This window comes from Biomphalaria glabrata, chromosome 7 (genome assembly GCF_947242115.1).
Source record: "Biomphalaria glabrata chromosome 7, xgBioGlab47.1, whole genome shotgun sequence".
In the NCBI taxonomy this organism is placed as follows: domain Eukaryota; kingdom Metazoa; phylum Mollusca; class Gastropoda; family Planorbidae; genus Biomphalaria; species Biomphalaria glabrata.
Genome location: NC_074717.1, coordinates 43,213,569 through 43,226,963, shown reverse-complemented (window position 1 = coordinate 43,226,963; position 13,395 = coordinate 43,213,569). Strand labels below are relative to the sequence as shown.

Below are 13,395 nucleotides of genomic sequence, written 5' to 3'. Positions count from 1 at the left end.
ATAATCTTCAAATACAAAAACAAAATTTAATAAAATACTCTGAAAGACACAAAGATAAAGGCACATTCCTCGTCCCATATGCTAGGACAAATTTGTACAAATACTCCTTCTTCCCTAGTGCTATTAGAGCATGGAATGGGTTGCCTGAGCTAGCCAGGAAAACCAGTGACTTGGCAGAATTTAAGTCATTGGTTAATATGCATGACTAAATGCATGACGCGTAGGACGTAATCATCTTCTTTTTTGAAGTAACGTCTGTATTATATAAGATAAGACATACTTTGGTTTAGTTGTACTACTGTTGGGAGCTACAAACCAATGATATTGTTTCAGTTCAAGTAGAAATCATGTATATTTACAAACTAAAAGTTATCTTCCAGTTTGTTTAAAAGGAAGTTTGTTCAAGTTTATTTCATTCAGAATGTGATGTTCCAAAAATGGCCGAATTCCTATTGTGAAGTTAAGGAAACCATTAGCCGTTAAATGGAATAAAAAATAGGCACCACATACAACCGCCAGGTTTCTATCCTAGAAGCAGTAGGAAAAAGGTGGTCTGGTTTAGTAAAAAACTAAGTACCTAGGGTCTCGAATTTCAATCTTTAAACTGTAACGTTTATATCTGACATGAAAAACAAAAGTCGGCTAGTCATTGTACTGGCTTTATAACATGCTCGTAAGCAGAAGTCTTGAAAATGTATTTGGGCTGACATTCTTACAGATATTTATTTTTTTAAATTAACTTTTCGTATAATTGCTTCGGTGATAATTAACTTTTAGCTATCGCCGCGCCTCGTTTTCATTTTGTAACTTTTTTCCCAGGATGACTGCCTGGTCGAGAGGCATTTTTTCTGGAAGGCCGTCTCGTTGGTTTCGGGTTCGAATCCTGCCTGCCGCCCATTCCCCGTTGCCCTGAGGCAGGTTTTGACTAGGATTTATAAATCTTCAGCTCTGAAGGAACATCCGAAACATGAACTAATAAAACAAAACTCTCCTGGTATCTGATAAGAACATAACAAAATTATTGAAAACAGTTTCTTAAACGTTTTAAACTTAAACTTTATCTCAAGGAAAATTATACCCGCGCCCTTTCCCCTCCCCTTTTAAAAGCTGGGGAGCAGGAGGAGCGCTGTTGACTCCCACAGTGGGGTCCGGGAAGGTTTTAAAAATGTAATGAAAAAAAAAAACAAATTCATATAATTCTAACATAAATTTCATGTGTCATTATTCATTTATATTAAGAATAGGTTTAGTGTTAAAATTTACATATGGAAACTTCACGGAAGCTAGTCCGGTAATATTGTTTCGTGCATAATTTTTAATTTATTTTTAAAAGTTGTTCCTGGAGATAGAATTGACGATACAGTATTTTTACTCCCATCCAGCAAAGGGTTCGGGGGGGGGGGAGCGATGTAAGCACCAAGACTATTCCGTCGTTCTGAGCCTCACACATTCGTTTTATCCTGGAGATTGTTTCTCCTATTAAGCAGAGAGAATATCTAAAAGGTCAATTATTGATGTGCTTTCTTGCAATCAAGTCATCCAGATTTAAACAACAAAAGTCAAGGGTTAGAATAAGTAATAATAAAGTAGGCAGCACTGGCCAGTAATATTAAGCATGGGAAGAGACATTTGGACGTCTTTAATTTGCGTGATCGTCGTGAGATTATCTTCATGTAAGACGTTTTGTCACGTCCTCAACTTACAACCAATTATTTTCTTTGGTATCTTGAACAAGGGAAAGAAATCATACTTGACACATGTGGTGGTATAAGTTGAATTAGTCCCCTTGAGGACTCTTGAGCCCTGAGTGAACATTTTTATGCATTAAAAAAAACTATCATGTAAACATTCACCAAGATACCCCCTTCTTCCCTGCCCCTTTCACAACTGGTCCAGACAAGTGATAGGCTCATAGCGCATTGAGAAGGCTAAAAGCTACTAAAAAAAACTATTAGTAAAAATATTTCCAATCGTACAGATTTATTATGTCTGGGTCAGTCATATATTTTTATAACTATATGACTGATCCAAACTAATAGTTACAATTACACTTAATATAAACTTTTTTTTTTTAAAGTATTTTTTATAAATAATTTTTTTATGTGTAATCTCTTCTTCGTAAAGTTTTGATTCCATATTGTTGCAGACTCCTCTCTGAAAAACGCTATAAATATATTTTTACAAGGTCAAGGTCCGATCAGGAAACGAAACAAAATAAAATATTTGACTGCAAACATTTTCATTTTGAAAAACATCGATAATAATGCCAATTGACAAAGGCTCAAACAAACATGGATTGATAAATACAATGTAAATGCTATTTTGTTTCTTTCGACCCCCCTCCCATCCCCCCTCCTTATCGTAAGGCCCCCTCTTCCTCCCGGTGGTTCACTGTTTGAGAAGCGCTGATTTAAAAGCTATTAAGGTTTTGGTAATCTGTCTATAACGGGACTATTACTTGCCAGACAGGAACAAAGCGTTTATTTGACTCAAAATGACGACGTCCTATTGACAAATTCAGAGAACTATGTCCTTTAGTCCCACTTCTCACCCCAAAAGTTAATAAATACACGTCTGAATGACTTTTTTTTTACACTAGTCTTTCTTTATTGTGGGGAAAAAAAAGGCCATGGGTTAAAAAAATCCACAATACATAGTAGAAATAAAAAAAAACAACACTAAACTTCACACCAATATTTCCATGAGTCCTATGTCTTAAAATTACCTCTATAATGGTTCCTTTTGTGATGACTCCCATGTTTCTTATTGGTGAATTCCCAAACTAACGAAGTTCAATGAACACAACTAAGATTTGTCTGAGAATGGGAAAAGCTTAATTTTAAAAAATCCCCTTCTAGATCTGAAGTCAAAATTTGCTCTCTAGCTTTAATTTGATGACTTTATTAGAAGGGTTCCTCTGGCTGGACAGAAGGGTAACCTTTTCAGAATGAAATGACCTTCAAATGTTTGGGTCTTCTGTCACACCTGGTCAAGCACATTTCAATAGACGTATTGTTTTGGTTGTCTATTAATTTTTCAATTTTCTTTTTTTTTTTTTCAGCTCAGAGCTCGGCCAAGACAACAAAAGCAACGAATGCTCCACAGGCCATCATCATCGAGGTAAATATCTTCTGCTCATTGTCACCAGCCATCATGGCTTCTGAACTGAAAGTTAACACTGGTTTTTACTTAGTCATTTCACAGATACGAAAATATTAAATAGTTTGAAATGGCAAGAGAAAATATTATGCCTGTAACATTACACCTGTTTAATAGTTTAAATTTTCTTGCTTAAATCTTGATTAGTTCCAATTTCTTCTATAAAGCTACACACTACAATCAATTCATACATTATATCCCATTGACAATACAATATTATACAACTCTTTTTTTTTAAATAAGGAATATATTTTATTTCTTGACAGAAAATATGTTTATATTATTGCACCCCACCACACCACACTCTCTTTTTCGCCCCCAACACAAGAAGTGTGACCTTCTCGAGACATTTTAGAACACATTTGTTCTCAACTAGTCAAAAGCTGCCTGTAAAAAAAAATATACAAGTCACGATACACAGTCGGTGATGAGAGTTAATGAGACTCACTAATCTTTAGTATTATTTGACTCGACTCGGACTAGGACAAAAGACGTTTCTTGAAAGGAAAATGTTTCGAAAAAGGGGGGGGGAGGAGAAAGAGAGAGAGAGAGAGAGCTAGGTTTTTATTTTTAACAGCTAGGTTGTATAGAAAAGATAAAGACAAATTTAGATCTTTGATTAGCGTTGAACGAATTCTCTCAAGTTTTAATCAGTATTTTGTAATGTTTAACAAAAGTATTTCAGAGTAATTCTATAACATCCTCGTTAGAGGTAAACACGTGGGGCATTGTGTCAGGCACTGGAGATAACATGTTTGGGATTGTGTCTGAGATAATAACATGTTTGGGATTGTGTCTGAGATAATAACATGTTTGGAATTGTGTCTGAGATAATAACATGTTTGGGATTGTGTCTGAGATAATATGTTTGGGATTGTGTCTGAGATAATATGTTTGGGATTGTGTCTGAGATAATAACTTGTTTGGGATTGTGTCTTAGATAATATGTTTGGGATTGTGTCTGAGATAATATGTTTGGGATTGTGTCTGAGATAATAACATGTTTGGGATTGTGTCTGAGATAATATGTTTGGGATTGTGTCTGAGATAATATGTTTGGGATTGTGTCTGAGATAATAACATGTTTGGGATTGTGTCTGAGATAATATGTTTGGGATTGTGTCTGAGATAATAACATGTTTGGGATTGTGTCAGGCACTGGAGATAACATGTTTGGGATTGTGTCTGAGATAATAACATGTTTGGGATTGTGTCTGAGATAATAACATGTTTGGGATTGTGTCTGAGATAATACGTTTGGGATTGTGTCTGAGATAATAACATGTTTGGGATTGTGTCTGAAATAATATGTTTGGGATTGTGTCTGAGATAATATGTTTGGGATTGTGTCTGAGATAATAACTTGTTTGGGATTGTGTCTTAGATAATATGTTTGGGATTGTGTCTTAGATAATATGTTTGGGATTGTGTCTGAGATAATATGTTTGGGATTGTGTCTGAGATAATAACATGTTTGGGATTGTGTCTGAAATAATATGTTTGGGATTGTGTCTGAGATAATAACATGTTTGGGATTGTGTCTGAAATAATATGTTTGGGATTGTGTCTGAGATAATAACATGTTTGGGACTGTGTCTGAGATAATAACATGTTTGGCATTGTGTCTGGCACTGTAGATAATAACATGCAACAAAAATGCAACAATTTTAAAGTACAAACTTAACATTGTTTGTTAGTTGGAGTTTAGTGGGCACTACGTTGAATCAGGTTGGGGGTCATCTAATAACTTCTCGTTTCCTACAGTTTTAAAAAAAAAAACAACAACGAATTTTTTTACAGTTAACTGTATAGCGAAATTGATGCCATTGATAATCTCGTGCAGAAATACATTGACAAAAAAAAAAAATCAAATAGTTTGGGACAGAATTCAATACTCACGCGATTCTGGCACATTCGCAGCACGTGAGGCTGAAAATAGGGCAGTGGCGTGAGATTTGATCAGTTCTGAAAGGCATGTCTTCTGTTTCTGCTTGAGTAAGTTCACTTTGGGTCACACAGATTGTTGTCTTATTAAACGCTGAGTTATTGCTGTAGGAACACGATGAGAGACTAGTGACCAATACACAGGCAGCAACACAAGCTGAATTCATTTAAAATTTAAATGCTACTTGATATTGATATGCAAACTATTCAAACCAATTGAATTACAAGCATGATTAAATATTTCAATGCTATTATGTTTCTGACAATGTAGTGAAATGAAAATCAACATTCTACTTCAGTATTCTTGTCCATATATATTTTATGTGACGTCCACTCCACACTGCCTCTATAATGTCTGCATGTTTAATGCTATGTGCTGTTAACGCTGGATTTGTGGAAAGAAAGACAGACATTGATTTATGGCCATGTATCTGATAATCTGACAAACTTTTAGGCAAATAAAAAAAAAAAACAAGCCCTGGGCTGATGACAAGTATGATATAAATAACAACGACCTTGGATGTAGCTTAGTCACGTGATCGTTAACGGACAGAAAACAGTGGCATTGTTACGTAGTGCAGTGAGCGTCAAGACATTTCCGATAACAAAATATGAACACAGATTTACCAATACTCTCTCTCTATCTCTTTTTCATCTATAGTTAACTGTCTGTATTAAACTATCCCGTGATCTATAATCCACTATTTAAAGGCACATTCCTCGTCCCATATGCTAGGACAAATTTATACAAATACTCCTTCTTCCCTAGTGCTATTAGAGCATGGAATGGGTTGCCTGAGCCAGCCAGGAAAACCAGTGACTTGGCAGAATTTAAGTCATCGGTTAATATGCATTGACTAAATGCATGACGCGTAGGACGTAATCATCTTCTTTTTTTTGAAGTAACGTCTGTATTATATAAGATAAGATAATATTTGTTTATCTAATGGTTATCTATTTGATCAATCTTCACATCGAGAGGCTGAAACGATTTATTGAGAACAATTTGATATTGCACGAAGAAGCCCACATTTTGTAGAATCAATTTAAATAAAAATGTCAAGTTAAATAAAATGTTCCATTATTGGCTTTGTTCTAATGTTCAATGCTTTTATCACCTATCGTTGTTTGCACTCCGCAGCCTTCCAGGGAGCTAGCAGAACAGGTTAGTCATTTACAATTTTTTTGGCTTACAGACTTTCAAGTTACATAACTCGTAGCAATAATTCAACGTTAGTTCTTTCCCCCTAGTGCTCTCTATTATATCAGCAAAAAATGTTGTCCTTGTGTTTTGTTATCAATATAAAAGACTTCAACTTTCAGTCATGCCATTCACACTTTTTTATCTGTGCCTTTTTGTGTCTCTCTAGACTCTGTCCCAGATACAGAAGTTCAAGAAGCATCTTAGTAACCCGGATGTTCGGGAACTCCTGATCATCGGCGGCGTGAATGTGAAAGAACAAATGGATGCCATGGCCAAGGGGGTAAGGTCTAACTTAATAACACCATAACAACAACAAGAATTCCCTCCGTTGCATTTCTTTAGGACCTCTGAGAACATCGGCATGACTAGAGTATCAGCTAGAGAATTGATCCCAAGATTTACTTAATGGACCTCATTCACCAATCGTAAACAAACTTAACATTTAGCCACGCGATTCTATATATCTTCTATACAAATTATGTAATCCACAGTGGCAGTCACGTGATACGTAATTTTCCCATTGTTTTATCACTATTATGACGTGGCTAAATGTGTTTATTTACGATTGGGGAGTGAGGTCCATTTCGATGAAACATACTAACTTAAAAGTTCAACAATGACTTAATTAAGAAAAACAGATGACATAACGCCAGGAGGGCGAGAGTTCCTTGTTTCGGATAAAAGGAGGTAATTAAAATTATATAACCTGTCATCTCCAGACATCTGCTCACCGTTTGGAAGCTTGCTCACTTGTGGCGCATTTTTCCCGCTTAAAGTTCAAGTTCACTGAAGGTCGCTTGTAAAGCGGCTTTATGTCACATGAGAAGGCGTAAACATTGGAGTTCTGTCTTGTTACACATGGGCATTAAGATGTATATATTGAACCTGATTGATGGAAGTGTTTTCGCGTTCAGTAGATATTCAGCCTACCCTCCTCATCCCTTTTAGCCTTTCGACCTTGACATTGCCATGAAATTGTTGTCCCTCCCCCCCCCCCGGCATAACATAAAGTAAACAATGGCATACTTTAAAAAAATTGCTGAGCCCCTAGCAGGACGTCGCCTATGTGCATTGTAGCACAACTAGTGTCATTATTGAATGGGGAAACATCAGCTTTCCTGTTACACACTCGGTTACTACTTGTTACAATACGCTGAACAGTTTAAAAATACTTTAAAAAATAACGCTGAAGCTTAAAAAGGGAAAGTACCGCACAACCATACTGCAAGATATATCTCCCCTTTTTCTCTTAAAAAAAATTAAGTTGATTACCCATTAGTTAATTAATTTAAATAATTTGTTACACTTGGAGACTGATTCGTGTAGACAATGAATGGTCGTGCGAAATTTTAAGATGATCCGAGGATGGAAATAAGGAGAGAAAAAACGTGTAAAACCATGTACCCAGACAGACGACTGACGAAGTTAATGTAAGCTTTGTAAAATAAAGGAGGCTAGGTGGCTGAGTGGTAAAGCGCTTGGCTTCCAAAGCGGGGTTCGATTCTGGGAAGACTGGGATTTTACATTTCGAATTCTCTGGCGCCTCTGAGTCCACCCAGCTCAAATGGGTACCTGGTATTAGTTGGGTGAAAGTAAAGTCAGCTGGTCGTTGTGCTGGCCACATGACACCCTCGTTAACCGTGGGCCACAGAAGCAGATGACTTTTACATCGTCTGCCCGATGGATCGCAAGGTCTGAATAGGGGGACGCAACTCCTTTTCTTTTCATTGTATATTCTATTATTAGATTACGTTCTCTTCTCCTGCCCTGTGACTCTTTGGTCAAGAAATAGGAACACGGAGCAGTGTACGTGTGTCAGCTGTTTACGTCTGCTCAAGTTGAGCCCTCTCTGAACACCGACATGCAGGAAACATTTTTTTAAAAACATAAACCTACAATCAACATGTTTTTTTTACTTATTTCGGATGTTCCTTCAGAGCTGAAGATAATTACTTCCTAGTCCAAACCTCCCGCAGGACGACGGGGGAAGGGAGCGGGCAGGGTTTGAACCCGGGACCATCGATAAGTCCGAACGACAGTCCAGCTTGCAAACCGCACGACCAGGCAGCCAACCAACATAGATCCAAGGCATGACCATTCAGCACGCTAACACCCAACACACCTTGAAGAGAAGTTTCACTCAATTATGCACCTGAAAGACACTATTCTCCTTAACAGCTTGGGAACAGATAGAGTCAATTTCACAAGCCATTATAGGCGATAGGCGTTGTCGTCGATTTCCGAAGATTTACGATGAGTGCAGTTTATTACATCAGTGTTTCTCAAACTGCGGTACGCGGACCATAGAGAAGACCGAAAGGGGTCCTCAGAAAGATGCAAAAAAAATGTCTACAACTCTCGCTAAAAGTCAGTTTATGCAATCGGGTAATTTGAATAAAAATCGCTCGCCCCCTGCTGTTTAATATGTTTACTAAGGACTATTCCATGGCGACTCCTAAGATTTGAAGATCGTCTTCACTTGATTAATCCCGACTGGGTTTGAAACCCTTCTGTGCGTGGGCAAACCATTCCTAATGTATGTTCTGCATGGTGCATACATTGTTGACTGCATTCCCTTTTTCTTATTTGGTAAAACGTGGGTTTAGTGGCGTCATGAACGTCTTCGCAAATCTGAGCCCGAGCCAGACAAGACATAAATATATTTATTTTTATATATTTATTATCTATATATATTATATTTATATTTATATATATTTATATATACATATTCTCAAATAAAATCTCAACCTCATCCAAGTCATTAATATTTTAAATTTTATTTTATACAAACGTTTTTATTTTAATAAATTTACCTCAAAAAGAGGTGTTCCCTTTTTTACATTCGTAACTTATATAAGTCATATACTAATATATATACTATATATTTATATACTAATACTAATACTAAGCATTTATGTAGCTTTTTCACGTAGGGGTCCGTGAGCAAGTTTAGACTTTATAAAGGGTTTCCGGATAAAACAAATAGTTTGAGGACCTCTGTGTAACATGACCGCTCAAACTCAGTAGAGACTAGAGAGCCATAACTGGTTGAAAACAATTATACCAAAAGAGTTTGAGTTTTATAGTGTAATTACGAAAGAAATTACTTTTTTCATGCAGTGCCTACATAATTAGCTACGAGTTTGTTTTTTTTTTGTTTTTTGACATGTAAGCACGGATCAATAGTATATACTCAACATAGGCTAGTGCAGTAAGTCTAGAAGTATGGATAACAGCAAGCTACAGTCAACATCTAATTCTTAGTTTAACACATCGACCCACAGACATAGACATACACATATATAATAAATAGAGATTTCGACCTGTATACATTTTTAGACATACACCTACATAGACCTAGCCCTACATACACCTACTTAGACCTAGACCTACATACAGATAGACCTAGACCTACATACAGATACACATAGACCTACATACACATAGACCTAGACCTACATACATATAGACATAGACCTACATACATATAGACATAGACCTACATAAATATAGACATAGACCTACATACATTTAGACATAGGCCTACATACATATAGACATAGGCCTACATACTTATAAGACATAGGCCTACATACATATAGACATAGGCCTACATACTTATAAGACATAGACCTACATACTTATAGACATAGACCTACATACATATAGACATATAACTACACACATATAGACATAGATCTACATACACATAGACATAAACCTCCATACATATTGACATAGGCCTACATACAAAGACATAGGCCTATAGAGACTTTGACCCTTCATACATCTCCTGAAGACTTGAACATCCCAAAATAAATAACATTAATTTTTTTATCAAAAATCTTTACAAGAACAAGTTTCCATGACCTGTCCAGATTTTTCCTACATGTCTATTCTTCTTCTTCTTTTTTTTTTCCATCGGAAGAACATTTCCAAAAAAAGAAATTTTAATTTCTTTAGCAATGTAAGGCACATATTTCCCTCGCTTCCAAGTTCTGGACATCCGCTTTTGTTTTTTGTTTCACTCAGTTTTTTGTTTTTTGTTTTCTAATAACATTGATCTAAGCTCCTGGCCACCTGGGGAGATAATTAAATCGTGTCTAATTAATTCCATCTGTAGAGTATTAAAAGAATTTCAAACACTTGATAAGGAGAACAAAATTTAACCAGGCTTGTCTAGTTCTTATGTACAGATGACATAGATAGGTATTCTGTTCTTGGGAGATAAATCCTGTAACCGAACTGCGTGTACACAGATGTAGGTTTTATCCTTTCATGGGTGACATAAGAAGGGCCCTTCTCGAGAAAACATAGAGAGTGTTTAAGTCTCTAGTTATGAGGTAATAATAATTTGTATGTTTTTGGAGGAAAGTATTAATAATAGTGTCAGTAGTTTTAAATACCTCTGAGCTATCATCTCAGATGAAGGAACACAGCCTGATCATAGGCCAGAATCGCACAGCCAACTGCAGCTCTTGCAAAACTCAAAACAATATATAAAAATACGAAGGCATAGCCCTCGACACTGAAATCGTACTGATGCGCTCCCAGGTCATGGTGACATTCTTATATGCTTGCGAATCTTGTATGCTGACTGCAGAACTAGAGAGGAAGATCCTAGCAATGGAATTTAGATGCTACAGAAAGATCCTAGATAAAGACCGCATCACAAACGAAGAGATTAAAGACAGGATTAGTTCAGCGATTGGACCCCACTACGATCTGCTAACTACTGTTGATAAACGCAAACTAAAACTCTGTGGCACAAGGTTCTCAGGGCTCGCAAAGATCTTCCTTCAAGGAACAGTACGAGGAAAAAGAAGAGGCAGACAGAGAAAGCGATGAGAAGACAACATGAATAGACAGGATGGCTGCCTGGTCGTGCGGTTTGCGAGCTGGGCTGTTGTTCGGACTTATCGATGGTCCCTGGTACCCTGCCTGCTCCCATCCCCCGTCGTCCTGCGGGAGGTTTGATCTAGAAAGTAAACTATCTTCAACTTTGAAGGAACATCAGAAACATGTCAAACATTTTACACGCATTTCTAAAAGAATGGACGACTTACATATAGACATGCTAAAATCACGTAGAATCGAGTGTATCTTTTTAAATTAACAATCAAGAATCAAAACCCCCCTCCCTTTTCTTTTTTTTACTCCTCCGTACAGGCCACCACAGAAATAAGACATGTCCATGTTTTGGAAGCTTAACCAATCGGGACGAGCGAAACATGGCTATGTGGAGTGTGACCAGAGAATGCTGGGGAAAATTCCTTCAAATCTGCATAACTTATTAGGAATCAGACAGAGAACACACCGTTTTAGAAGACAAATTGTTTGGGTCTGGAAACCACTCAGATCAGGGACTGGTTCTCTAAATACCCAGCTTCATAATGAGAACAAAGATAAAGAAAATAACAACGAATATGACGTCATGGCTTGTCACGATTCTCGGTATTTTTATTTACTTCTGTGAGCGTTTCAATTACTAGAGTATTATATGTTAACAATCTTCACAGATATCAACAATAATGCCAGCAGTTGACAAACTAGAAAAACAAACTGATGATACAAAGCAATGTCTCTTAGACTTATGATCACTGAGGACAGATGTCAAGGAGACATGTCTAGATCCAGACGAGCACGTGGTGAAAGATTGACGAGCGCGTGTTTACCTATTCATAATAAATCAAGAGGATAATCTAAACAAGTCTCCTTTTATACATTAAATTTATAACTGAGAACTTTACAAGCTTTTATATAAAAGTGGACGGGCCTGTCATTAAAAGAATTGATATTCAAGGCAAAAGACAAAAAAATGGAGAAAGATGGTCGACAGATCATGTGTGATGCCCCAACGGTTTATCAGACAAAGGGATTGGCGAAGGTGAAGGCTTTAACTTTCTATTTCATTAGGGCGAGTTCTAATCTTACAATCATATCTAACTCAACCTATTTGTAATCGCACTTCTAAAATTATATTTAGAATTTTCTTATATAAAAAAAAGACACATATTATATACTTCACTTACGAGTTATACATCTTTAAAAATGTGGACAATCCAAGACCTACATTATATTATAAATTTATAACTTGGAGCCTTTTAAATGAAAACAAGCCTAATAAATTGTGAAAAGAATAACGAACAAGTTTAAAAATGTTTTGACTTTGCACGAAGCAGCCAGTGATAAACTCAAGACAACACACAAATCAATCAATGATAAACTCAAGACAACACACAAAATCAATCAATGATAAACTCAAGACAACACACAAAATCAATCAATGATAAACTCAAGACAACACACAAAATCAATCAATGATAAACTCAAGACAACACACAAAATCAATCAATGATAAACTCAAGACAACACACAAAATCAATCAATGATAAACTCAAGACAACACACAAAATCAATCAATGATAAACTCAAGACAACACACAAAATCAATCAATGATAAACTCAAGACAACACACAAAATCAATCAATGATAAACTCAAGACAACACACAAAATCAATCAATGATAAACTCAAGACAACACACAAAATCAATCAATGATAAACTCAAGACAACACACAAAATCAATCAATGATAAACTCAAGACAACACACAAAATCAATCAATGATAAACTCAAGACAACACACAAAATCAATCAATGATAAACTCAAGACAACACACAAAATCAATCAATGATAAACTCAAGACAACACACAAAATCAATCAATGATAAACTCAAGACAACACACAAAATCAATCAATGATAAACTCAAGACAACACACAAAATCAATCAATGATAAACTCAAGACAACACACAAAATCAATCAATGATAAACTCAAGACAACACACAAAATCAATCAATGATAAAATCAAGACAACACACAAAATCAATCAATGATAAACTCAAGACAACACACAAAATCAATCAATGATAAACTCAAGACAACACACAAAATCAATCAATGATAAACTCAAGACAACACACAAAATCAATGCTCTGAACACATTCTGACGACGTTAGTGAAACATTCAAACAAAATAAACACAAACAATTTCACAAGAACGCGAAATAACAATGAATTGA

At 36.1% G+C, this 13,395-nt stretch overlaps 1 protein-coding gene across 1 annotated transcript in view; it reads left to right on the top strand.

Annotated features, from left to right (window-relative positions):
* LOC106062983 (ATP-dependent RNA helicase DDX1-like) overlaps positions 1-13,395 on the top strand; it is a 249,064-nt gene that overhangs the window by 52,124 nt on the left and 183,545 nt on the right. The window contains exons 13-15 of the mRNA XM_056034576.1: positions 3,062-3,120; positions 6,245-6,268; positions 6,474-6,587. Coding sequence (XP_055890551.1) covers positions 3,062-3,120; positions 6,245-6,268; positions 6,474-6,587 — 197 coding nt within the window. The remainder of the gene's footprint in view (positions 1-3,061; positions 3,121-6,244; positions 6,269-6,473; positions 6,588-13,395) is intronic.